Source organism: Oncorhynchus mykiss, chromosome 24 (genome assembly GCF_057628025.1).
Source record: "Oncorhynchus mykiss isolate SJ-2025 chromosome 24, ASM5762802v1, whole genome shotgun sequence".
Lineage (NCBI taxonomy): Eukaryota > Metazoa > Chordata > Actinopteri > Salmoniformes > Salmonidae > Oncorhynchus > Oncorhynchus mykiss.
Window position 1 is genome coordinate 12,880,695 of NC_143045.1, and position 27,512 is coordinate 12,908,206.

Here is a 27,512-nt window from a genome sequence, read left to right on the forward strand (position 1 = left end):
TATAGTCTATGTGAACTGCAATTTGTACAATATGTTACAAATTTGCAATAAGTACAGTGCCTTCAGAAACTATTCACACCCCTTGACTTTTCCCACATTTTGTTGTTTTACAGCATTAATTTAAAATGGATTCAATTTAGATTTTGTGTCACCGGCCAACACACATTACCCCATAATGTCAGTGGAATTATGCTTTTAGATATTTTTACAAATTAATAAAAAATGTAAAGCTGAAATGTCTTGTGTTCAACCCCTTTATTATTCGGCAGGTAGCCTAGTGGTTGCGTGTTTGAATCTCATCGTGGACAACTATAGCATTTTAGCTAATTAGCAACTTTGCAACTACTTACAACTTTCTAGCTAACCCTTCCCCTAACCTTAACCCTTTAACTTGTCTAATAAACTTAACGCCCAACCCCTAGTTTAGCGAACATTAGCCACAACAGTTCGGAATTCATAATGTATCATACGTACTGCAAATTCGGAATATATTTGTACAAATTGTAATTTGTAACATATTATACAAATTGTAATTTGTGACATTAAATGAATTCACAAATGAATACATACAATACCAAATGTAACATATCATACTAATTTGAGTTTCCTGGATGTTCATTTACTATATTACATCTATCAATGAGTCCAGGTTGTAAGTAACCTCCTGTCTATGTAACTATAGGAGAGAGAGGATATGGATCATGCTCAATCTGATCTGAATGGACTGACTGTTCTTGATGTGACCAAATTACTGCAGCACAATGTACAACTGTTATGTCAGCTGGGTCCTCACTAGGAGAGACTCACAGACAGACCCACCATGTAAGGAAGCAGTTTTCCTAATGTCACCATTATAGAGGGTAAATACATTGTTAACTTTTAAACCTACATCAATTGCATAATTTCTATGTGATCAGGATCACAACCCACATCCTTTTTCAGTAAAAATAATAAATGTGCTTCCCAGTGGTTATGATCATAGTTATTCACAATAGTATTGTGAATAAGTCACGGCTCAAGTCTGTATTATCTCCAAGACATTGAGGTCAGATGTCATAGGGAGTCTGTTGTGACTTACATGCTGAATGGACACAGACATTTTGCATGCGCGTGCACACACACACGTCAGAAGGAATGCCTCGAGGCTCCCTTTGTCAGCAGAGAAAGAAAGAAAGAAAGAAAGAAAGAGGGAGGGAGAGAGAGAGAATGCCTAGAAGCTGTGAGAGACGCCACAAGCTCTTTTACATTGGACAGCCCGTGACTGCTTGGCCCTGACAGAGCAAGTTATGAATAGCATCTTCCTCCCTCTCTCAAGTATTGACCCCCTACATTTCCTGACTGACTTAAAGGGACATGCCCTAGGAGATTTGTCATGTCTGCCTGCCACCAATGTCACTGACTAGTGTTTTTGATTCAGGGAGGGGGAGGGGGACAATGCAGATGGGGAACAAAGCTGGGTTAGCATCAACAGACATTTACTAGAACCTCTGATGGGATGAACCACAGTAGCTACAGTGTGTGAGAGAGATCACTGAGGAGTGAAAGAGCAAAAGCAATGTACCGAATAACATCTGGGATGTTGAAACCCACAGTCACGAGGTGCAGTTTTTCAGACTTGCTTTCTGCACATAGTCATTTTGCCAAACATACAACCCTTCAGCAGGGTTTTTATTCCAGTTGTAACCAGGGGTGCGTGCTGTGCACTCCCAAAACAAAGATAAATATAGCTGCAAGCAGCCATTCACGCTTTGGCCCCATAGCTCCACCATCAAGACAAATTGGCCACATTTCCCTTGGATGAGCTACTCCAACACCATCATTCAGTTTGCTGACGACACAACGGTGGTAGGCCTGATCACTGCCAACGTTGAGACAGCCTATAGGGAGGAGGACAGAGACCTGGCAGTGTGGTGCCAGGACAACAGCCTCACTCTCAATGTGAGCAAGACAAAGGAGTTGATCGTGGACTATAGGAAAAGGAGGGCTGAACAGGCCCCCATTAACATCGACGGGACTGAAGTGGAGCGGGCCGAGAGTTTCAAGTTCCTTGGTGTCCACATCACCAACAAACTATCATGGTCCAAGCACACCAATACTGTTGTGAAGAGGGCATGACAACACCTTTACCCCCTCAGGAGACTGAAAAGATTTGGCATGGGTCCCTAGATCATAAAAATGTTATCCAAATGCACCATCGAGAGCATCTTGACCGGTTGCATCACCGCCTGGTATGGCAACCATCTGACCATAAGGCGCGACAGAGGGACCTATGTACTGACCTTTCAATTGCCTGTTATAGCGCCACCATCTCGCCAATTGGCATGGCATTGCATGAGAGCGTGGCCCATGGGCCTTTACCATTATGCCAAGTTGCACCCTCCTAGGCCTTGCCATTTCACTGGAATTCACATCTTTGACTAAATCCACAGAGAACCAGAATAATACACGCCTACAAATACAACACAGCTTCGCTGCTTGAACCCCTAATGTATATACATTTTTTAGGGCACCCCCAAGAGCCAATGATTTGACCCTGTACCTGAGGCTACTCGGTTGGTTCTGTAGAGACACTGAGACTCAGTATACTGGTGTAGTTGTTGTATCTAATGTACAACTCTGCCCTTAGGGGGAAAAGCCCTCTCTCATTTCACTTCAATGTCGGTTTGGTGTTAGTTCCTTTTGATTTGGTTGATAGTAAATGATGCACTCAACATACAACACAAGAATAGAGGGTATAAAACAATGACCAGAGGGTATGAAACAATGACCAGAGGGTATAAAACAATGACCAGAGGGTATGAAACAATGACCAGATACCCTTTTTTCTGCCACTGACTGACATCTTTATCTCAGTCTACAAACAAATCACTCTTTTGGTTTGCATTTACATCAAGGGCTCAAAACAATACAGCCTCGGAGATGCTTTTGTCAACTGCTGCCCTTGAGGTTTGTCGTTTCTCCCTCAGTATCTGCTATGACTAACTAAAAGGTGTTAATTGATTGGAACACGGGACAGAGTTGAGCCCTGGTATCATTTAGATTTTTGATTTGATTTATTAGGATCCCCATTAGCCGACACCAATGGCGACAGCTAGTCTGGAATGGCACATTATTCTTCTAAAGGCCTCCCTCACACATATATTTAGTGAGACATAACCTATACAGTGTCTTTATAACAATACATTTACTCTATATCTATATTCTCTATAACTATGTACTGTATGTCTTATCATGTTCTGATGATTATATTTACTCCAAGGAAAAGCTGGAAAAGAGTAGGTGTATAATATCTCATTATTCTGCACGTGACTCTTTTCCAGGGATGTTCACCACACATATCCTGTGTAGTAGTAAATGCGACTTTCAGCAATTAGCTACGCTCACCGCATAATCCAAAATTGCAATGCACTGCAGCTTCCAGGGATATTTCTGGCACATACGATTTGGTTTAGCGCAGGCGAACACTGCTTTTGAGATCTCTGAACATTGCAGCGTAGTGGCAGTTCAAGTAACACAGTATGCTACGAATGCTGTCTCAGCACATTTCCCCCTGTGTCTGAGCAGTTTAGTTTATACTTAAAAAAAAAACTCTCCACACCTTTGTAATGTTCTGAGTATTTGCCGGGGAGGTTTGTGGAAAATTGTGGAAATATGCTGGTCCCTATGTGCTGTTCCAGCCTTGCCTTCTGCTGTGATGATGAGGGGGACTTTGTGAGGCTGAGGCAGCAGTAAGCCATATCTGTTAGCTGTGGCTGGAAAGTCTGAAGCGTTGGAACATGTGTGGACAACACAGGGGCTGACACAGTGGAACCTGTCTACTTTCAAGGAGATTGCTGTAGCTGCCCCCACGCCCCCTTCTTCTGGCAGCAACATTGGATATAGAAGAACACTTTTATTATCCACGATGACAAAAGATGATGGAAATGTTTTTTTGTTGTTATTTTTTTTGTTGTTCAGGTCATTTTCTCTGTCTTTGAAATAGTTTTGTAAATGAGAGTTCCTGGGATTGCTTTGTTTGACGTGCCAGCCGGGTTCACATGTTTACCACTGGAGCCTTCAGGCATTTCATCATGCATATTCAAATTCTAAGAGCCGGAGTTAAGTTTACAGGCCAATGCACTAACGCTGCATTAACGCCACATCACTGTCGCTCTTTATCGGGAGGATCATGCTCGGGTGTGTACATGTCATGTGTTTCCTTCCTAAGAGAGTTACATTACTGAACATAACCCTCATGTCCCTAATGCCTTTCAAACGCAGTCTGGAAACTCAGGGCACCAGATAATGGAATCATTGTTCTCCAACATCACACACCAGGACCAGTTAAAGAGGCTATACAGAACATTTGGATAGAAATATTGTCCTGAAATGACCTCAATTGGCCAGCAAGTGGCACACCTTCCCACACCCATGAGCAAAATATATATTATTTGATTAAAACTAAGAATGAATGTGTTTTCATGAGATAAGAAATTGATTCATATTATATCATGAACCTCAGCCAAGATTGAAGCCAAAATTGAACGTAAATTATTAGCAAACAACTAAACCTCCATAGTGTATCTTTGCTCTGTCCAGACGCTCAGATACCAAATCATGTCGTCATTGTTGTCTCCAATATCAATCAGTAGGGTCAGTTAAGAAGACTCTGGGTGACCTGCACAAAGGCAGAAGTGTGCCAGTCTGCTCTCCTCAATGCTGCCTATTGTCTCTCCAGGCTGACGACTTTGACGAGGCCTGGCCACAGTTGCTGACATACCCGCAGGTGCCCGCCTTGGCATATTTTGGGACTGGCAGCTGTGCTCCTTCTGTCCCCTCTGCTACTAGTACCGTCTCTGCCCCTCTCTCTCAGTCCCCGTGGCCTGCGAGGCAGCTGTTGTTTGCATTAAGGCATACGGGGCTCGTTCAGTGTTGCATCTGTTCAGTGATGCCACCAGCGACAGACCACTTGGAGCTTTGCAGTAGACACATGGGAGACCAAGCACATATACAGTCCAGCCTTTTTGTCCCTTCCCCTCACACAGGCACGAGCAGTAGCAGAGCTAATCCTGCTTGGAAATGTGTGGATGCAATTTGGTCTGTTGGTAATTGCTGTTTTTGCTAGCCATCCTTTTCCCCCCTTTATATATTTGACTGTGTGTGTGTGTCTGTGTGCGTGTGTGTGCGTCTGTGTGTGTGTGTTTAGTTGTGGCCGGGCCATATGTGTCAGTGCTACCTTTGCCAGAACTGCGACAGCCAATCCAAGAGCTTGTGTCCTTTCAGCCTCATGCTTCCAGCCTCATGCTTCCAGCCTCATGCTTCCAGCCTCATGCTTCCAGCCTCATGCTTCCAGCCTCATACGGCATCCATCCACTGACTGGCGTCACTATGTGAGGGAGCTCCAACTCCTTGCCAGTTCTCTGTAGATTGGGTCCAAATGATCAGAAATGAAATCACAATGGATGCACTTTTATATGCAGACGGTGCGTGAATGATGAAATGATTACATCAAAATGCATTTGCCCTCATACTGTGTGCCTATGCAACGATATTCTGATGCCCATATGTGAGGCAGCCTACTTTATTATTTTTATGTACACAGTACATGGCTACTCTATGTATGCTGGTAATATTGTTATACATATTTTATGTCCAGCACACTGTATCCAGCTTTCACCTACCAACCCACTAGCAATGTGAAAAACAAAGGTGTGTACCAACCCAGAGTCAAAAACAACTCACTGGAGAAACAGCAATGTGTTTTATAGCCTAAATAATGCCATTAGTTACAAAGGTACCCTTGTTTTCTGTGTCCGTAGAATAGGCACTGAACCAGAGGTGGTTTCTTGGCTCTGTGGTAGAGCTGTAATGACAAGGAAAGTGTGCTTGAGGCTTGGTTTGGCAAGCACAAGGTACTTACAGTTGTGGGGCATCTTTTACGGGCTGTGGCTGTGCACACTGTCTTTCTGAACTCGATGGTTCATTTCTGAACTGGATGGTTCCTTCCTTAACCAGCAGTCTCTTCATCTGATTTGTATCAAATAGGCTAGCATTTGAATGTATAACACATGCCATATGTACAGATGCGTTCCTATTTTTATACAGCAGTTCCCTTACTCAGAAAATATGCAAGAGTATCTATTTAACACCATAACATACAATAGAGACATGCAACAGCATTTGATTTAATTCCATGTGTATTAGAGTGGTGTTCTACTGTAGGCCGAGGTGCTCTACTGTAGGCCGAGGTGCTCTACTGTGGGCCGAGGTGCTCTACTGTGGGCCGCGGTGCTCTACTGTGGGCCGAGGTGCTCTACTGTAGGCCGAGGTGCTCTACTGTAGGCCGAGGTGCTCTACTGTAGGCCGAGGTGCTCTACTGTAGGCCGAGGTGCTCTACTGTAGGCCGAGGTGCTCTACTCTAGGCCGAGGTGTTCTACTCTAGGCCGAGGTGCTCTACTCTAGGCCGAGGTGCTCTACTCTAGGCCGAGGTGCTCTACTCTAGGCAGAGGTGCTCTACTCTAGGCCGAGGTGCTCTACTCTAGGCCGAGGTGCTCTACTGTAGGCCGAGGTGCTCTACTGTAGGCCGAGGTGCTCTACTGTAGGCCGAGGTGCTCTACTCTAGGCCGAGGTGCTCTACTCTAGGCCGAGGTGCTCTACTCTAGGACGAGGTGCTCTACTGTAGGCCGAAATGCTCTACTGTAGGCCGAGGTGCTCTACTCTAGGACGAGGTGCTCTACTGTAGGCCGAAATGCTCTACTGTAGGCCGAGGTGCTCAGGTGGACTATATTGTCTGTGGGGGAAGGAAAGCTGTGTTTAGTGCTCTAGTTCGTAATAAACAGTTCACTGACTGTTTGAGTCTGTTCCCAGGCATACAGCATTAAATGAAAATTGCTCATCATACCTGGATAATAAATGTGTTTTCCTTTACACTTGACTAATAATTTAAAAAGCAAAAACAGTTCAAGGTGAAGAAAATGCACACGTTTTATGGTTCTGAATATTTCAGTATAATATTGTTTTTACACATAAATGTCAAATTGAGAAGAAAGGCCGAATGGTTGTGTTCCTATATTCATGTGAAGAAGTTCAACAGTAGCCCCTTCTCAATGTTATATATTTGGAATACTACATAGTTAAGCACAATTTTTGTCTGGGTCAAATTGTTTGACCACCGTTGTGTGTACCCCTGTGATTTGTTTTGTGGTCACTGGTTTTGTGGAGACACAAATTGGCACCGACTGCATTAGTAGATATAATGAGGCAAGAGAAACACTTTTGTGAATCGTTTGGCAGTTTATGGATGACAGCTTTGTGAGAAAAAAACTGTGGATAAGTGAAGGCCTCCCTCACAAATAATTAGAGCATAATTGTAGCATGGTAGATAATTGCAGTCAGTGTGGTAGAGCACAGTGGGGGAATTTTGTCTGAACAGTAGGTCTTTCATTTACCCCTCGAGTCGTTCCTCTAGACATCAATGAAATGCATAATGAGAGGAAAACACAGCAGAGAATTAGTCGTCAGTAAAAGCGTCACTGAATCCAGCGAGAGTCTGCATGTGAGTGAGGGATTACAATATTCTACATTGACACGTTGTTATTAATAATAATGTCTGTGTGTACGTGCCTGCCTGCCTGCGGGAATGTGTGTAAGCCACAGTGCAATGATAAGTGTTATTCCAATGTTACAATGCCTTTTAAATTGGTTCAATTTAATTCAATTCATTAAATTGAGAACCTCTAACTTTCAATTCAAAACACATCTTCTTCACAGCTCCTGTGAGTAGATCAACAAAGACCTCTCTCAAGGTATTATACTACTTCCTTGTGTTTCTGTTTGGCTGTCTGAGTGTAGAGGCAGGCAGACACATAGCGGTTGTAACAATGGACAGGAAAACATGACAAATCTGATTGGTTCTATTAATGTTAGGAGGACGGAATTCTCCCCCCATCACAGCACAATACTGAGGGAAACAAAGTCTCCTAGGACAAATACAATCTTCTGTGAATAGAACAAAGCAGTTGAGAGAGAGAGAGAGAGAGAGAGAGAGAGAGAGAGAGAGAGAGAGAGAGAGAGAGAGAGCGAGAGAGCTGGAGAGCTGGAGAGCTAGATCTCATGGTCAGTGGCTTAGCCTCAGTGTGACAAGGTCTCTGGCAGGTTTGTAAACAGGAACTGTCCGGATGCAGAGGCCAGAGCCATGGGATTTCCCCATAGAGCTGAGGTGGGAGGGGTGAGAGTGCGTCTGTCTGGGTGGTGGCGTTTGGTGTTGAAATGGTATGGGATGTCCTGAGGAGACATTTCCTGTAAATCGTTGATTGGTGATGTGTGTATGAATGAGTGGATGGGTTTGATGGAGCACAACTGTTGTCAGACAATGAGGTGGGGCCATTGAATATCCAAAATCTTCTAGCATACAGACAACTTTCATTTGAGCCTTCCCATTGCTCCGATCATCCCCCACTGAGATAGCCAGAGTTATAAAGTGAAAGCACTTTTTCACACATTTTTATAATAGATTTCACTCGTCTGATACTGACAGGCTATAATAAATATTAACTCAACCTCCATTCTCTTTAGTTCACCAATTTCCAGCAATACAGTTGTCTATTTTATAGTGCAGTAATGATCAGCGTGTCACCCTTTTGAAAACAGATAAGTGCCAGAGAGAGATAGATCAGAAATATCTCAGGCACTTAATTTAAGGCTTGGCCATTCCATGCAGTGTCTGCATTTGTGGCTTTTTTCCTTCCTTCCTGGTGAGTCATGTGTCATGTGACATCACACTGTCTGTCTGCTGCCCTGGTTGGCCAAGAGTAGACTGGGAGGAGAAGATGCCAGGGGGAATAATCATAAACGCAGTAGCATTCTGAGCTGTAAATATTACATTGGAAGGCTTTAGTGCACATGGTAACTTTGGAATTGAACAAGGGCCCTGTTTGAATATTTAAGACATACATCCTTTCCCTCCTCTTTTCGTTGACTTAGGCCATGATTCAATACAAGGTGCGTTTTAAAGCAGCACACTAGACAGCTGACAGTCCCCCCTTTAAAAGTAATTTCCTCCACATTTGAGGAGATCGTATTCATGATATACACTGGAAATATCGGCTCAAACATGACTTACCTTTTAAAAGGCGTATTGTCAGCTGTCAATTGTGCTGCCCGACGAAAACGCTCCCTGAGTTGAAACGCAGCCTTAATGCCCTATATTGCTATTGCTGTCTGAACCTGGCCTGATCCCCTTGACATTTCATTGTCTCCTTGTTCATCTTGTGGTCTTCACAACACCTTTTAGGTATCAATTGTTCCTTATGATTCAGTCTTTCAACACATGGAAATAAAGTGACTAAAGTTCAGCTTAAAGGCTGACTAAACCCCTGGTTTCCTCAACTTCATAGTGAATTCTTTTTCAGAACCTTTGGACAATATTAGTCATTGTCTCCATGTGTACTTGTTTTTCTGCATTATGTGGGCCGTCACACATTGTGTTTGTCAGACGGAGTAATGTAAATTTCTCTGCAGTGCTGCATAAGGACCTATTAGTTATTTTGTACACCTCAAAAACGCGCACGGCGAGCGCGCGCACACAGACACACACACACATTCACTCGGCGTACTACACAATACGTACACAAGTGAGCTGATTGTGGGGGCGTCCTGCTTAGTGCCTTGTCTGTTCCTCTTCCTGTCTGGAGAAGCTCACAGGATCTCTCTCACTTTCATAACGTAGTGGGCGTTAAGGCGAGTGGTTTTCTCACCTTCAAGAATGTATAGTTTGTGTGATACAATCATTTACAACCACTGAGTGTGATCTTAATAACATGCAATCCATGTAACACAAGGCGAAACAATCAACTGAAAAGTATTATATAGGTTGTATATTACGCTGCATTGTCAGTGGTATATCAATAGATTATGGAATGGTAGATTATCTGTCTAGGCTGTAAGCATTTTACTATTAATAAGGACAAACTGTTCTCCAATGCACATGCACTGTTTATTGTATTGCAGGGTACTGTAGAGTGATAGGGGGAACAATCGATCCAGTTATATATCGAGATATTATTGTTGATGATATATCGTATTGTATCATTTTGACAATATTATTTTGCCGCTGGCGTGCTGTACCTGCACCAAACTCCAGTATTTCTCCTTCATAGCTTGTTCCCCATCTTCTTTTTTTTTTTTTAAAGGAGCCAATTTTGTTTTCAGCACTTTTATTTCCGTGACTGATCAAAAAACGTGTTTTCTTATGGCTCTCTCTTGTCCCTCGGCCGCTGACACATGATGAGCAATATGTTTGGACATCAAATCGCAATAAAATAACAGTAATACACATCGATACGTGAGAATCGCTGTACACATCGTATCGGGAGGTCCGTGGCAATTCCCAGCACTAGTACTGTGTGTGGGTTTCCATGGGTATAGAAATACACTAGAACAGATCATGATCAGCATGGACTGAGAGCAACTGACTTCCCATGTCGCTCAATACACTGTAGCAGAGGATGTATTTCTACGCTATTTGAACAGTTATTATTGCACTACTCTCGGCACCCACAACCAAGCCACTAGATGTTTAAGGCTGTCACGAGAGATTTTTATCTACAGTGCATTCGAAACGTATTCAGGCCCCTTGACTTGTTCCACATTTTGTTACGTTACAGCCTTATTCTAAAATGGATTCCATTGTTGTTGTTTTACTCATCAATCTACACACAATACACCATAATAACAAAGCAAATACAGGTTTGAGAATTTTTTGTAAAAAAATGTATGAAATATCTCATTTACATAAATTGTCAGACAATTTACTCAGTACTTTGTTGAAGCACCTTTGGCAGTGATTACAGCCTCGAGTCTATTTTGGTATGACACTACAAGCTTGGCACACCTGTATTTGGGGAGTTTCTCCCGTTCTTCTCTGCAGATCCTCTCAAGCTCTGTCAGGTTGGATGGGGAGCATTGCTGCACAGCTATTTTCAGGTCTCTCCAGAGATGTTCGATCAGGTTCAAGTCTGGGCTCTGGCTGGGACACTCAAGGACATTCAGAGACTTGTTCCGAAGCCACTCCTGCGTTGTCTTAGCTGTGTGTTTAGGGTTAATGTCCTGTTGGAAGGGGAACCTTTGCCCAAGTCTGAGGTCCTGAGCGCTCTGGGGCAGAATCTTGCTGTACTTTGCTCTGTTAATCTTTCCCTTGATCCTGACTAGTCTCCCTGTCCCTGCTGCTGAAAAACATCCCCACACCATGATGCTGCCACCACCATGCTTCACCGTAGGGATGGTGGCAGGTTTCCTCCAGACATGATGCTTGGCATTCAGGCCAAAGAGTTCAATCTTGGTTTCATCAGACCAGAGAATCATGTTTCTTATGGTCTGAGAGTCCTTTAGGTTCCTTTTGGCAAACTCCAAACAGGCTGTCGTGCCTTTCACTGAGAAGTGGCTCTGTCTGGTCGCTCTACCATAAAGGCGTGATTGGTGGAGTGCTGCAGAGATGATTGTCCTTCTAGAAGGTTCTCCCATCTCCACAGAGGAACACTGGAGCTCTGTCAAAGTGACCATTGGGTTCTTGGTCACCTCCCTGACAAAGGCCCTTCTCCCCGAATGCTCAGTTTGGCCAGGCAGCCAGCTCTAGGAAGAGTCTTGGTGGTTCCAAACTTCTTCCATTTAAGAATGATGGAGGCCACTGTGTTCTTGGGGACCTTCAATGTAGAATATATTTTTGGGACCCTTCCACAGATCTGTGCCTCGACACAATCCTCTCTAAGCTCTACGGGCAATTCCTTCAACCTCATGGCTTGGTTTTTGCTCTGACATGCACTGTCAAGTGTGGGACCTTATATAGACTAGGTGCCTTACCAAATCATGTCCAATCAATTGGATATACCACAGTTGGACTCAAATAAAGTTGTAAAAATATCTCAAGGATGATCAATGGAAACAGGATGCAGGAGCTCAATTTCAAGTCTCATAGCAAAGGGTCTTATGTAAATAAGGTATTTCTATTTTACATTTTTTATACATTTGCAAAAATGTGTCATTATGGGGTATTGTGTGTAGATTTTTGTATCAATTTTAGAATAAGACTGTAATGTGACAAAATGGGGAAAAAGAGAAGGGGTCTGAATACTTTACAAGTGCACTGTATGATCCGAAGAGACTGCTAGAGAGTGGTAACTTGGTGAGAAGGCTCTCACGGACGGTCTTCTACATTGATTTCCACCGTACTTTGATCAGATGCAGACAACATCGTGTGTTTTGAAATGTATATATTTATTTTGTTATTCCTAGATTGGACAAACATTTAATTAGCTCGCAAAACAGAATGTTGTACAGCATCTGTACTTCATCCGTTCTGGAAGAAACTGGATCCCACCGGATCCAAACCTCTCGGTTGCCTTGAACCCAAACTCACAGAGCAAAATGTAGTTGATTACAAGTGCACATGGACCTGTGGGATGGTTGATATCATGTGGTTGTAGGACAGATGTGATAGGTTGGGAAACTGCGAAGCAAGACATGGGTGTGTGGGGGTAATAGTGTAAATGAATACCTCACAATGAAGCTCTTCCATGCTACAGACACACAACAGTCTAATAATTCTAATAATTCAAATACAGTCATAATGATATTAATTTGAAATCCATTTCTAAATTCATCCCAGCCCTGGTAAAACTACTTTACCGCTCAATAAAAAGTATATTCTGGGAACTTTATTTATTGTAGTAGCCCTAGGGGGAAATAAAGTTGAATTGAATTCAAATGAATTCAGGGAGCAGAAAAGACAGCAGTTAAGAGTCAGTTTCTACACCATGTTCATACTTGAGGTTGCTCTCATCCTGCTGTGGTGGACAACCACAGCACAGCACAGCACAGCACAGCACAGCACAGCACAGCACAGCACAGCACAGCACAGCCTTCAGTGTCTCTGCCAACTTCGCCTACGATGTGTTCACATGTGGCCGGGATCTAGCAGTCACGCTGTTTCTCTCTTAATTCCAGCCGTTCCCGCTGATTGCAAGGCGTATGATCTTCACCTTTAAATACCAGTGACCGCAGCTTATTTTACACATCGTTCAGACCTGAGAAAGACCGACCACGTTGTCCTCAGCTGATGTACTTCTGAGGCTTTTCCTGCCAGAAGCATATGAAGTGTGGCTGGGGAAGCACTGCGATACTCTTGGGGGTTTGATTTCAGCGCAGCCCATAGACAGCCTGACAGGGAGAAGGCTCTCGCTACCTGTTCCAGGAGGTCTGTGCAGTTCACAGGGGATCTCTAGAACAGAGAGCAAGCCACAAGTCAAAAGCAGCTGGCTGTTTTTTTCCATTGCGGTCGGAACTATTCTGAGCTGAATGTAGCTGAACTCATACAACTGTGGCTTTTGTATGTATGATTGTGTTATGCACCTAACATATTCAGTTAGAGTGATGAGATCGCTACACCTCTCTGATTCACACTTGGTACATAGGCCACATTTAGCTTCCACTCTTGGACAGGGCTTGTCATATACACAGATGTAGCAGGGGCGGTGTGGAAACAGACGCAAAAATATATATTTATTTGTTTATTTATTTATGCTTTGGCCACAAATACAAGTACAGGATAAGTCAACAAAATGATTGGTGTAAGAGTTAACAGAATAACAGAGATTTCCACTGGACGGTTACTTGAGTGGGAATTCTGTTGATAGGCAAGATGAATATAACAATGGCAAATATTGAGGATGAAGAGAAGGAGGAACGAGCGAACAGGGACTGTGTGGGATCCTCAGCGGAAGCACAGAGCTGTGGTTATTGACTCAAGTTTCTGTTTGCAGATTACACCTGAACAATCTCCCTTTTCAGCTGCGATGTCGTTCTTCCAGATGACCTGGCACCTGGGGGTTCCCTAGGGGCTTCTGCTGGGGAAAGTGTGATGCGGGAGAAGAAGGCAACACATCTCTGGGGCACTCTACCTCTATTGCATGGAGTATGATGAAATATTGAAGATACACATGCACACATTGAGTTTGTTGTTCCTATGTATTTGCTCTCCCATACCCTTTTGACACTGTTGCGTCGACCTGTGTGCGGGTACAGAAGTCAGCTGAACTGGAGCAATATTGTGCCATTTAGTGCCAGACCACTTTTAAGTGCCCTGTCCAAACCAGACCTAGATCAGAGCCCTGAGACGCTCTGCATCCCTCCCGTTAATCAGAAATGTAGATAAACATTTACATTGGAGAGGGTCTCTGCACCACCTGGTCTCACTACTAGTGTCCGCCAGGTCTCGGAACTAGGTCCTCTCTTGTTCTCCACCACTGCGGGTGCCATGGAGATTATAGTCCCCAGAGTGGAAAATTGCATTAGCAATTTCCACTTTTTTCCCCCCCTTCCCTTGAGTAGTCTCTAATTAGATTCTGAGGGTCTAAGAAGAATAATTGAATCAGCATGCTCCATCCACTGCTTGTTAACCAGGCCTCCAGGTGCTGCCGGATTTAGGAAGCTGTCTCACAACGCAGTAGTAGAGGTAGTCATTTCGTCACATACTGTGCAGTCTGCCATTTTGGGGAGTGACTGAGCACGTGTGTCTATTTTCGTAGATCAATTGATTTTGACATTTGAAATGGCTGAGTGGAAATTATGTGAGGTGGGTTGTTTATTTCACACCTCTGTGTTTCAGTCACACTCATACAATATTGAGTAATCTCCTCCACCCTTTCTTATTAAAACTGTATGATTAGCTTAGCATGACTGTCCACTAAATCAGACTGAACTGTTTAGGCCGTCATTGGAAATAAGAATTTGAGTCTTAACTAACTTACCTAGTTTAATAAAAAATAATTATAATAATAATGGCTGTGCTACTCCTGCTAAACCATACTCCCCATGACTAAAGATACAGCCACCAGGACTGTTGTGAGTCCACTGACTGCGGTCCTGACGGACAGCGCCGATGACGTGGAAGAGTACATCCGTTTCTGTGAGGATCTCGTTATTCCCAAAAAGAAAGGCAACATCTTCCCCAGTAATAAATTGTGGGTAACTCAGGAATTAAAAGAGCTTCCCAACCCGAAAAAGTGAGTGTTTAAATCAGGTGGCAGTAACAAGGACGGGAAAAATATTAAGAGGCAACTCAAAAGCAAAATGAAAGAGTGCAAGGCAGAACAAAAAAAATAGAAAACCTTTTCAAGGACAAGGACAGTATGAAAGCCTGGGAAGGGCTACAAACCATCACAGGCTACAAACCAAAGAGACAATGTATGACTGTCGAAAATGACCTTGATGATTTGAACAGTTTCAATTGTAGGTTTGACATGTGTGATTCTAAATCACAGCAGAAAGTGGCCTTGGACAGTATAGAAAGCATACCAGCTGTTGATATACAGATCTCCGTGAATGACATCAAGCAACACTTTCAATGTGTGAACCCACGAAAATCACATGGTCCTGATGGCATCAGGAACAAGGCACTTCAGGCATGCGCAGACCAGCTCGCATTACCGTTCCAGAAGTTCTTCCAGCTGTCACTGAACAGTGGGATAATTCCAGACTCATGGAAGAAGTGGCTGATTTTCCCAATACCTAAAAACAACAGGCCAAACCAATTGGCACACCGCGCCTCCAGGGGTGTTGATGATGCGTTACTGTACATACTGAACAATATCGACCAACATTTCAAAGAATGCATTTCGTGAACTCTCCCTCAGTATTGCTTATTACCACTGTGTGAATTTGTGTCTCCCAAATGGCGCCCTTTTCCCTATATTGTGCGCTACTTTTGCTGGGTTCCAATAGGCAATAGGGTGCCATTTGGGATGTAGCTTTTGTCACTTATCTGAGACAAATAGGGAACAGAGATCGTCAACTCTGACTTTGTCCCTCTCGGTATGGCTATAAAGAGAAGTGAGATTCAATGCACGATATGTAGGCTATATATGCCTTCACCATACAACATCTCATTAAATATTTTAGTAACAATGTTACAAAATACCATAAGTGGATGCAAATAAGGAAACTGCATACAAGCATTGGAAATAAAACCTTCAAAGGGAAGCATTGTAGCCATCACTGTTTTCCGTCTTTGCAGATTGAAGGCACTAGTATCAACAGGAGGCAGGAATGTACAGGCAGCATGTGACTGGTGAGTTCTAACACACACATACATACACTCCCAGAGATGACCCATGTTGAACTGTGATAATGTTATGGTAAGTGTGATGCTGCCCTCTGCTGTACTGCGTATGTGTGTACTCTTACTATTTAGCCAGGTGTGAATGACTATATTTCTTTCAAGGCTCACTGCAGTCAAAAACTAGATGTTCCTGTGTTTTATATATATTTCCACACTATGAGGTTGAAATGATACCGTGAAATTGTGAAAGTTATGATAATGCCCTTTTAGTGTACGAGCTGTTTGAAAAGACTGCCTGAAATGTCAGCTTGTTTTGGTAGGATGGAGTTTTGGCCTGAATGGTGACATCCCCAGGTGGTAAATCTGTTAATAGACCAATAAGAAAGAGAGTTCCAAACCTTCCCCTACCTACTCAGACCACTCCCAGACAGTCCTAGCTAAATTCTTGCTTGGCTCTTTCCTAAGAAGCAGTTTTTTGCTTTACTTTTGACAATTTTAATTGAAAACAATCACAGTAAGGTACTTAATTGTTACCCGGAAATTATTTTATATTGAGATAAAAACAGCTACATTGGAGCCCCCCCACCCCCACCCATCTTCTACCTCAGTCATTGTTAAGCCTCCTCCTCCTCCTCCTCTTCTCCTGCTCTTCCTCAGGCTGTTCTCCCATGTGGATGACCCCTTCCTGGATGACCCGTTGCCCAGAGAGTATGTCCTGTACCTGCGCCCCAGCGGACCCCTGCAGAATCAGCTCCATCACTTCTGGCAGCAGTCCCGCGTCACCTGCGGAAAGAACAAGGCCCACAACATCTTCCCCCACATCACACTCTGCCAGTTCTTCATGGTGAGCCCAGGGGGAAATGACACGCCTCACGGTCATACATCAACACATAGATGCTCCTCTAATTCAGCTCATCATTAAGTATTATGATTATGTTACTTAACATTGACGTATGACTCTTTATTTTAACATTTTAATTGAGCCTACACTCACAAAGGTGTTCTTTGGCTGTCCCAATAGGAGAACCCTTTAAAAAACGCTAATTGGTTCCAGGTAGAACCCTTTTGAGTTCAATGTAAACCCTCTGTTAAAAGGGTTCTACACAGAACCCAAAATAGTTCTAACTGTAACCAAAAATGTTTCTACCTGTAACTGAAAAGGGTTCTCCTATGGGGACTGTGAAAAACCCTTTTGTAACCCTTTTTTCTAAGTGTGTATTTATCCAGGAAGTCCCATTGAGGTCAAGAGACTGTATCATCTGTCTAGTACGGGCCAGTTTCCCAGACACAGATGAATCCTAGTCCCGGACAAAAACGTGCTTTTAATGGCAATTCTCAATTGAGCAGACTTCTAAGTCCAGGACTAGACTGTCTGTGTTTGGAGAACTGGCACTATTGTTGATGTAAGACTCAGTGTTTGTGTGGTACTCAGACTCTACCCTGACCCCCAGTGTGCAGACAACAAGGTGGACGCCCTGTTGGAGGCCCTGCAGGCCACGGTGGACCAATGGAGGGGTCGTTTCCCTAGCCCCCTGCCCCTGGAGCTCTACACCTCCTTCAACTTCATAGGCCTCTTTGTTGAGGAGCAGATCGCAGAGGTCCTCAAGCAGTTTGCTGCTGACTTTGCTTCCGAGGCTGCCAGAAAAGCTGGTAGGGACTTTCTCTGCCTGTGACACCTGGACACACACCCAATCTCCAGAATGCATGCACTCAGCTTTCCAGAATATTCTCAGCTGTCTCCCGCGAATTGTTGCACATTCATTGTTTCATTGTGTGAATTGTTGGCCTTTTGATTGTTTATTTTTTATCAATTGACATTACATATGTAACCAGTGGGCCTAGTAAATGTAGCATTAATCTCCTTCATTTAGTTACATACATTTCTGTTAATGCATGTATTACAGTAATTTACTGCTCTCATTCTCAGAGTGGAAACGTTATTTGCAGAGTTCACAACCTGCTACACTTGTGAGAAACAAGTTTTGGTTTATTTCATAACCATCATTTAGGAGTTTTATCAATTTTTTCATTGACTTTTGTTTGGTGTGCTCCATGTGAACAATGAGCATGTGTGTAGTTTCTCTGGTCTGATAACGTTGAGGGCGAGCACACGCCTGAGCACGCAACCTGCTGAGTTGATACAATGTTGCACTTCACTAAGGATAGCTCAAGACAGATAGAAAGTGAGGCAGATAGGTGGAGTAGAGATTTTCTACTGTTTTTATTCGTTGGCTTTAGGCCTATGTATTTTACTTAGTTGAAAGTGGAAGGTATAGGCTCACTGCTGCATTGGCCTATAGTTCCATGGCACGCAGATAGGTAAAAATGGTAGGATAAATTGTAAGCTTCCCCAAAATAAAAAACTCATGAGCTGCCTACAATCTTAGAAAAAAGGGTTCCAAAAGAGGTGAACCCTTTTTGGTTCCTGGTAGAACCCTTTTGGGTTCCATGTTAGGACCCTCTGTGGAAAGGGTTCTACATTGAACCCAAATGGGGTTCTACCTGGAACCAAAAAAGGGTTATTCAAAGGGTTCTCCTATAGGGACAGCCTTCAGTACCCTTTTGGGTTCTAGATAGCACCTTTTTTTCTAAGAGTGTATGGTCTTTATCATAACACCCATTAAGAAAATGTGTGTGTGCGCAAGCACACAGGTGACTTTCTTCATATTCTTTACCTTTATTCACTCGTTCCTCCTCTCTCTGTCTCAGATGTCCATTTAGAGCCCCATAAGAAGCAGCTCCATGTGACGTTAGCCTACCACTTCCCCACCAGTCACTTGACCTCCCTGGAAAAGCTGGCTAAGGGAATCGAGGTGAAGCTAGGCTGTGATTGGCTGGCTGTCCTTTTTTCCCGGGACATACGGTTTGCCAATCATGAGGTAATAATAACCACCTTGTTTTCTGACGCAAACCCTGTCCACCTTCATTTCACATCCAATACTACTCTTGTACTTTCTACTAATCAATACCATGACATGGACCTTGTACATTTTACAATACAAGCTCATGAGGCATTTATAATAAGTTATATTCTTCAAGAATCAATGGGAATATACAGTATAATTAATTTAGAAATGGCTGTAAATATCAGAGTGACCCTTTACAGGCTTGCTCATTTACACCTATAGCCTTGCATTGTACTGTATTATGGTGCTAGATAAGGCATGGGTGTTCTCAAGCTGTGTCCTTCCCTCCCTCTGTTGCAGACGCTGCGCGTGATGTATCCCTACGCCCCTCAGAATGAGGACGAGCTGGAGCTGGTCCCGGGCGACTTTGTCTTCATGTCTCCCTTGGAGCAGAACAACACTAGCGAGGGCTGGGTCTACGGGTCCTCCCTGGCCACGGGGCTGTCCGGCCTATTGCCTGAGAACTACGTCAGCCGGGCAGACGAGTGTGACACCTGGGTCTTCCACGGGTGAGCCCTCAGAATGTGCTGTGCCAGTTTGAGAATGTATTATTTTTACCAGCTTCTTACTTACAGCTCTCGGTCCACAACATTTGTGCTGGGGTCAATTCCATTTCAATTCATTCAATCCCGAAGGAACTGTAGAAGAGCGTGGAGAGTTCTGCTCAGTAGTCAGTAGTGATGAATGAGTAGTAGTGAGTATGTGTGTCCTCTACCCTGTCCTCTACTCTTGTCCTCTGTGTCCTCTACCCTGTGCAGATCACACTCCTTCTTCAGTTGCTCCGCCCCCTCGGACAAAGTGAGCAGGGAAAGGGGCCTATTCGATGGGCTGCTGGACAGCCGTCTCCTCGACAACACAAGCCCTGGGGACACACCCACCTTGAGCCTCATCTGTCATCCCATGCAGGTACTGGCCTTAAGGAAGTCTCTTTAACTGAACTATACATTTGTGATTTTTAGGGCCAGGAGCTTTTCCTGACCAGGATAACTAGTGCCTAGCATTTCATCTTGAAAAATGATTATTCTTATTCTTGAAGAATGACTTCAATTCAAGGTTATTATAGTAGATGAAAACGAATCATGAAAAAATGATTTTAGTAAACTGAAATAAAATAATTAACAAACAGGTTTGAAAAACTAAAACTACATGGAAAATATTATCTTTGACTCCAAAACGAACTCAAATATAATAAAAACAATCATGAATTATGTTCAGTTTTAGTTTGTACGTTTTTTTTCTCACAGTACCTTTTTTAATAAAAAAACAAATATAAAACGACAAAACTATAATACCCTTGCTTCAATAGCAAAGCTGTTTTTCTGGTATAAATCAAATCAAATCAAATGTATTTATATAGCCCTTCGTACATCAGCTGATATCAAAAAGTGCTGTACAGAAACCCAGCCTAAAACCCCAAACAGCAAGCAATGCAGGTGTTGAAGCACGTTGGCTAGGAAAAACTCCCTAGAAAGGCCAAAACCTAGGAAGAAACCTAGAGAGGAACCAAGCTATGAGGGGTGGCCAGTCCTCTTCTGGCTGTGCTGGGTGGAGATTATAACAGAACATGGCCAAGATGTTAAAATGTTCATAAATGACCAGCATGGTCAAATAATAGGCCTAGCTTCACCTCGATTCCCTTAGCCAGCTTTTCCAGGACTGGGGACTGCAAGGAGTCATCATGCCAGGTAGTCCTGAGGCATGGTCCTAGGGCTCAGGTCCTCCGAGAGAGAGAAAGAAAGAGAGAATACTTAAATTCACACAGGACACCGGATAAGACAGGAGAAGTACTCCAGATATAACAAACTGACCCTAGCCCCCCAACACATTAACTACTGCAGCATAAATACTGGAGGCTGAGACAGGAGGGGTCAGGAGACACTGTGGCCCCATCCGATGATACCTCCGGACAGGGCCAAACAGGAAGGATATAACCCCACCCACTTTGCCAAAGCACAGCCCCCACACCACTAGAGGGATATCTTCAACCACCAACTTACCATCCTGAGACAAGGGCGAGTATAGCCCACAAAGATCTCCGCCACGGGGGGGGCAACCCAGACAGGAAGATCACATCAGTGACTCAACCCACTCAAGTGACGCACCCCTCCTAGGGACGGCATGAAAGAGCACCAGTAAGCCAGTGACTCAGCCCCTGTAATAGGGTTAGAGGCAGAGAATCCCAGTGGAAAGAGTGGAACCGGCCAAGCAGAGACAGCAAGGGCGGTTCGTTGCTCCAGAGCCTTTCCGTTCACCTTCACACTCCTGGGCCAGACTACACTCAATGATATGACCCACTGAGGTGATGAGTCTTCAGTAAAGACTTAAAGGTTGAGACCGAGTTTGCATCTCTCACATGGGTAGGCAGACCATTCCATTAAAATGTAGCTATATAGGAGAAAGCCATGCCTCCAGCTGTTTGCTTAGAAATTCTAGGGACAATTAGGAGGCCTGCGTCTTGTGACCGTAGCGTACGTGTAGGTATGTACGGCAGGACCAAATCAGAGGGATACAGTGCCTTGCGAAAGTATTCGGCCCCCTTGAACTTTGCGACCTTTTGCCACATTTCAGGCTTCAAACATAAAGATATAAAACTGTATTTTTTTGTGAAGAATCAACAACAAGTAGGACACAATCATGAAGTGGAACGACGTTTATTGGATATTTCAAACTTTTTTAACAAATCAAAAACGGAAAAATTGCGTGCAAAATTATTCAGCCCCTTTACTTTCAGTGCAGCAAACTCTCTCCAGAAGTTCAGTGAGGATCTCTGAATGATCCAATGTTGACCTAAATGACTAATGATGATAAATACAATCCACCTGTGTGTAATCAAGTCTCCGTATAAATGCACCTGCACTGTGATAGTCTCAGAGGTCCGTTAAAAGCGCAGAGAGCATCATGAAGAACAAGGAACACACCAGGCAGGTCCGAGATACTGTTGTGAAGAAGTTTAAAGCCGGATTTGGATACAAAAAGATTTCCCAAGCTTTAAACATCCCAAGGAGCACTGTGCAAGCGATAATATTGAAATGGAAGGAGTATCAGACCACTGCAAATCTACCAAGACCTGGCCGTCCCTCTAAACTTTCAGCTCATACAAGGAGAAGACTGATCAGAGATGCAGCCAAGAGGCCCATGATCACTCTGGATGAACTGCAGAGATCTACAGCTGAGGTGGGAGACTCTGTCCATAGGACAACAATCAGTCGTATATTGCACAAATCTGGCCTTTATGGAAGAGTGGCAAGAAGAAAACCATTTCTTAAAGATATCCATAAAAAGTGTTGTTTAAAGTTTGCCACAAGCCACCTGGGAGACACACCAAACATGTGGAAGAAGGTGCTCTGGTCAGATGAAACCAAAATTTAACTTTTTGGCAACAATGCAAAACGTTATGTTTGGCGTAAAAGCAACACAGCTCATCACCCTGAACACACCATCCCCACTGTCAAACATGGTGGTGGCAGCATCATGGTTTGGGCCTGCTTTTCTTCAGCAGGGACAGGGAAGATGGTTAAAATTGATGGGAAGATGGAAGGAGCCAAATACAGGACCATTCTGGAAGAAAACCTGATGGAGTCTGCAAAAGACCTGAGACTGGGACGGAGATTTGTCTTCCAACAAGACAATGATCCAAAACATAAAGCAAAATCTACAATGGAATGGTTCAAAAATAAACATATCCAGGTGTTAGAATGGCCAAGTCAAAGTCCAGACCTGAATCCAATCGAGAATCTGTGGAAAGAACTGAAAACTGCCGTTCACAAATGCTCTCCATCCAACCTCACTGAGCTCGAGCTGTTTTGCAAGGAGGAATGGGAAAACATTTCAGTCTCTCGATGTGCAAAACTGATAGAGACATACCCCAAGCGACATACAGCTGTAATCGCAGCAAAAGGTGGCGCTACAAAGTATTAACTTAAGGGGGCAGAATAATTTTGCACGCCCAATTTTTCAGTTTTTGATTTGTTAAAAAAGTTTGAAATATCCAATAAATGTCGTTCCACTTCATGATTGTGTCCCACTTGTTGTTGATTCTTCACAAAAAAATACAGTTTTATATCTTTATGTTTGAAGCCTGAAATGTGGCAAAAGGTCGCAAAGTTCAAGGGGGCCGAATACTTTCGCAAGGCACTGTAAGTAGGAGCAAGCCCATGTAATGCTTTGTAGGTTAGCAGTAAAACCTTGAAATCAGCCCTTGCCTTGACAGGAAGCAAGTGTAGGTAGGCTAGCACTGGAGTACTATGATCAAATTTTTTGGTTCTAGTCAGGATTCTAGCAGCCGTATTTAGCACTAACTGAAGTTTATTTAGTGCTTTATCCGGGTAGCCGGAAAGCAGAGTATTGCAGTAGTCTAACCTAGAAGTAACAAAAGCATTGTTTATTTGTTCTGCATCATTTTTGGACAGAAAGTTTCTGATTTTTGCATTGTTACGTAGATGGAAAAAAGCTGTCCTTGAAACAGTCTTGATATATTCGTCAAAAGATAGATCAGGGTCCAGAGTAACGCCGAGGTCCTTCACAGTTTTATTTGAGACGACTGTACAACCATTAAGATTAATTGTCAGATTCAACAGAAGATCTCTTTGTTTCTTGGGACCTAGAACAAGCATCTCTGTTTTGTCCGAGTTTAAAAGTAAGAAAGGTTGCAGCCATCCACTTCCTTATGTCTGAAACACAGGCTTCTAGCGAGGGCAATTTTGGGGCTTCACCATGTTTCATTGAAATGTACAGCTGTGTGTCATCCGCATAGCAGTGAAAGTTAACATTATGTTTTCGAATGACATCCCCAAGAAGTAAAATATATAGTGAAAACAATAGGAGGAACACCGAAATTTACAGTTGATTTGTCAGAGGACAAACCATTCACAGAGACAAACTGATATCTTTCCAACAGATAAGATCTAAACCAGGCCAGAACTTGTCCGTGTAGACTAATTTGGGTTTCCAATCTCTCCAAAAGAATGTGGTGATCGATGGTATCAAAAGCAGCACTAAGGTCTAGGAGCACGAGGACAGATGCAGAGCTTCGGTCTAAAGCCATTAAAATGTATTTTACCACCTTCACAAGTGCAGTCTCAGTGCTATGATGGGGTCTAAAACCAGACTGAAGCATTTTGTATACATTGTTTGTCTTCAGGAAGGCAGTGAGTTGATGCGCAACAGCCTTTTCTAAAAAATTTGAGAGGAATGGAAGATTCGATAAAGGCCGATAGTTTTTAAAATATTTTCTGGGTCAAGGTTTGGCTTTTTTAAGAGAAGCTTTATTATTGCCACTTTTAGTGAGTCTGGTACACATCCGGTGGATAGAGAGACGTTTATTATGTTCAACATAGGAGGACCAAGCACAGGAAGCAGCTCTTTCAGTAGTTTAGTTGGAATAGGGTCCAGTATGCAGCTTGAAGGTTTAGAGGCCATGATTATTTTCATCATTGTGTCAAGAGATATAGTACTAAAACACTTGAGTGTCTCTCTTGATCCTAGGTCCTGGCAGAGTTGTGCAGACTCAGGACAACTGAGCTTTGAAGGAATACGCAGATTTAAAGAGGAGTCCGTAATTTTCTTTCTAATAATCATGATCTTTTACTCAAAGAAGTTCATGAATTTATTACTGCTGAAGTGAAAGCCATCTTCACTTGGGGAATGCTGCTTTTTAGTTAGCGTTGCGACAGTATCAAAAATACATTTCAGATTGTTCTTATTTTCCTCAATTAAGTTGGAAAAATAGGATGATCGAGCAGCAGTAAGGGCTCTTCGATACTGCACGGTACTGTCTTTCCAAGCTAGTCGTAAGACTTCCAGTTTGGCATGGCGCCATTTCCGTTCCAATTTTCTGGAATCTTGCTTCAGAGCTCGGGTATTTTCTGTGAACCAGGGAGCTAGTTTCTTATGAGAAATGTTTTTAGTTTTTAGGGGTGCAACTGCATAGGTGGTTAACTGATTTTTGTCCTCTGACGTCCTTGGGTAGGCAGAGGGAGTCTGGAAGGGCATCAAGGAATCTTTGTGTACTGATCAATTCTCGAAAATGTTGGGAAATGTTATGGATTTGAGTCCCCAATTCACTGTATTGTTTCATAGGTGCTTCGGGTCAGCAGCAATCACTCTCGGCTGCCCAAGCGGACCCTGTTTGTCTGCCGGCACGGTGAGCGGATGGATGTGGTGTTTGGGAAACACTGGCTTTCACTGTGCTCTGATTCCAAAGGTGAGCAGAGTCAGACCAATGGTACTGGAGGTGCAATCCTAAAAGCAAGTGTGCTTTCAAAGGAGTCATACATTTTGAGTTTGGATGAATCTGATGTTTTTGATAGGATAGATAAAAGAGCAGTTTTCTTTGTAGGTTTTGAAACCATAACAGCAGTGTGCTGGGTTGTGGTGTTCTGTTCTACAGGTAGATATGTGCGCACTAACCTGAACATGCCAGTCAGCCTGCCCATGTGGAGTGGAGGACACAGAGATTACAACATGGACACCCCCATCACTGTGTTTGGTTCCACACAAGCACGAATAGTGGGTATGTGGTTGTCAACACATAGTAGTAGGCTATGTTACAGTGCCTTGCGAAAGTATTCGGCCCCCTTGAACTTTGCGACCTTTTGCCACATTTCAGGCTTCAAACATAAAGATATAAAACTGTATTTTTTTGTGAAGAATCAACAACAAGTGGGACACAATCATGAAGTGGAACAACATTTATTGGCTATTTCAAACTTTTTAACAAATCAAAAACTGAAAAATTGGGCGTGCAAAATTATTCAGCCCCTTTACTTTCAGTGCAGCAAACTCTCTCCAGAAGTTCAGTGGGGATCTCTGAATGATCCAATGTTGACCTAAATGACTAATGATGATAAATACAATCCACCTGTGTGTAATCAGGTCTCCGTATAAATGCACCTGCACTGTGATAGTCTCAGAGGTCTGTCAAAAGTGCAGAGAGCATCATGAAGAGCAAGGAACACACCAGGCAGGTCCGAGATACTGTTGTGAAGAAGTTTAAAGCCGGATTTGGATACAAAAAGATTTCCCAAGCTTTAAACATCCCAAGGAGCACTGTGCAAGCGATAATATTGAAATGGAAGGAGTATCAGACCACTGCAAATCTACCAAGACCTGGCCGTCCCTCTAAACTTTCAGCTCATACAAGGAGAAGACTGATCAGAGATGCAGCCAAGAGGCCCATGATCACTCTGGATGAACTGCAGAGATCTACAGCTGAGGTGGGAGACTCTGTCCATAGGACAACAATCAGTCCTATATTGCACAAATCTGGCCTTTATGGAAGAGTGGCAAGAAGAAAGCCATTTCTTAAAGATATCCATAAAAAGTGTCGTTTAAAGTTTGCCACAAGCCACCTGGGAGACACACCAAACATGTGGAAGAAGGTGCTCTGGTCAGATGAAACCAAAATTGAACTTTTTGGCAACAATGCAAAACGTTTTGTTTGGCGTAAAAGCTACACAGCTGAACACACCATCCCCACTGTCAAACATGGTGGTGGCAGCATCATGGTTTGGGCCTGCTTTTCTTCAGCAGGGACAGGGAAGATGGTTAAAATTGATGGGAAGATGGAAGGAGCCAAATACAGGACCATTCTGGAAGAAAACCTGATGGAGTCTGCAAAAGACCTGAGACTGGGACGGAGATTTGTCTTCCAACAAGACAATGATCCAAAACATAAAGCAAAATCTACAATGGAATGGTTCGAAAATAAACATATCCAGGTGTTAGAATGGCCAAGTCAAAGTCCAGACCTGAATCCAATCGAGAATCTGTGGAAAGAACTGAAAACTGCTGTTCACAAATGCTCTCCATCCAACCTCACCGAGCTCGAGCTGTTTTGCAAGGAGGAATGGGAAAAAAATTCAGTCTCTCGATGTGCAAAACTGATAGAGACATACCCCAAGCGACTTACAGCTGTAATCGCAGCAAAAGGTGGCGCTACAAAGTATTAACTTAAGGGGGCTGAATAATTTTGCACGCCCAATTTTTCAGTTTTTGATTTGTTAAAAAAGTTTGAAAAATCCAATAAATGTCGTTCCACTTCATGATTGTGTCCCACTTGTTGTTCATTCTTCACAAAAAATACAGTTTTATATCTTTATGTTTGAAGCCTGAAATGTGGCAAAAGGTCGCAAAGTTCAAGGGGGCCGAATACTTTCGCAAGGCACTGTATCTGCCCAATTCCATATCTCATGTTTCATTGCAGCGTGATAACAATCTATTCCCCTGTCTATCTGTCTGTCTGTGTTGCAGGCGAGGCGTTGTTGGAGAGCAACACAGTGATAGACTTTGTGTACTGTTCGCCCTCTCTGCGCTGTGTCCAGACTGCTCAGAACATCCTCAAAGGTAACCAGCCTGTAGCTACTTTCCACTACAAATCCTATTTAGGATTTTTTTTAAACATCCATAATCCTCTCTAACATTTGATGAAGACTTAAAGGGGCAATGTGCAGTTGCTACATCCATTTTGGGGCTGAGGTTGGAGTGTTGTGGCGTCTGTTCTTGCAGCGACACGGTCA

At 43.3% G+C, this 27,512-nt stretch overlaps 1 protein-coding gene across 1 annotated transcript in view; it reads left to right on the forward strand.

Annotated features, from left to right (window-relative positions):
* Nucleotides 1-27,512, forward strand: part of ubash3bb (ubiquitin associated and SH3 domain containing Bb) — a 40,020-nt gene that overhangs the window by 1,395 nt on the left and 11,113 nt on the right. The window contains exons 2-10 of the mRNA XM_021582276.3: nt 16,046-16,099; nt 16,748-16,934; nt 17,542-17,740; nt 18,800-18,969; nt 19,297-19,505; nt 19,755-19,902; nt 25,075-25,198; nt 25,385-25,507; nt 27,247-27,339. Coding sequence (XP_021437951.3) covers nt 16,046-16,099; nt 16,748-16,934; nt 17,542-17,740; nt 18,800-18,969; nt 19,297-19,505; nt 19,755-19,902; nt 25,075-25,198; nt 25,385-25,507; nt 27,247-27,339 — 1,307 coding nt within the window. The remainder of the gene's footprint in view (nt 1-16,045; nt 16,100-16,747; nt 16,935-17,541; nt 17,741-18,799; nt 18,970-19,296; nt 19,506-19,754; nt 19,903-25,074; nt 25,199-25,384; nt 25,508-27,246; nt 27,340-27,512) is intronic.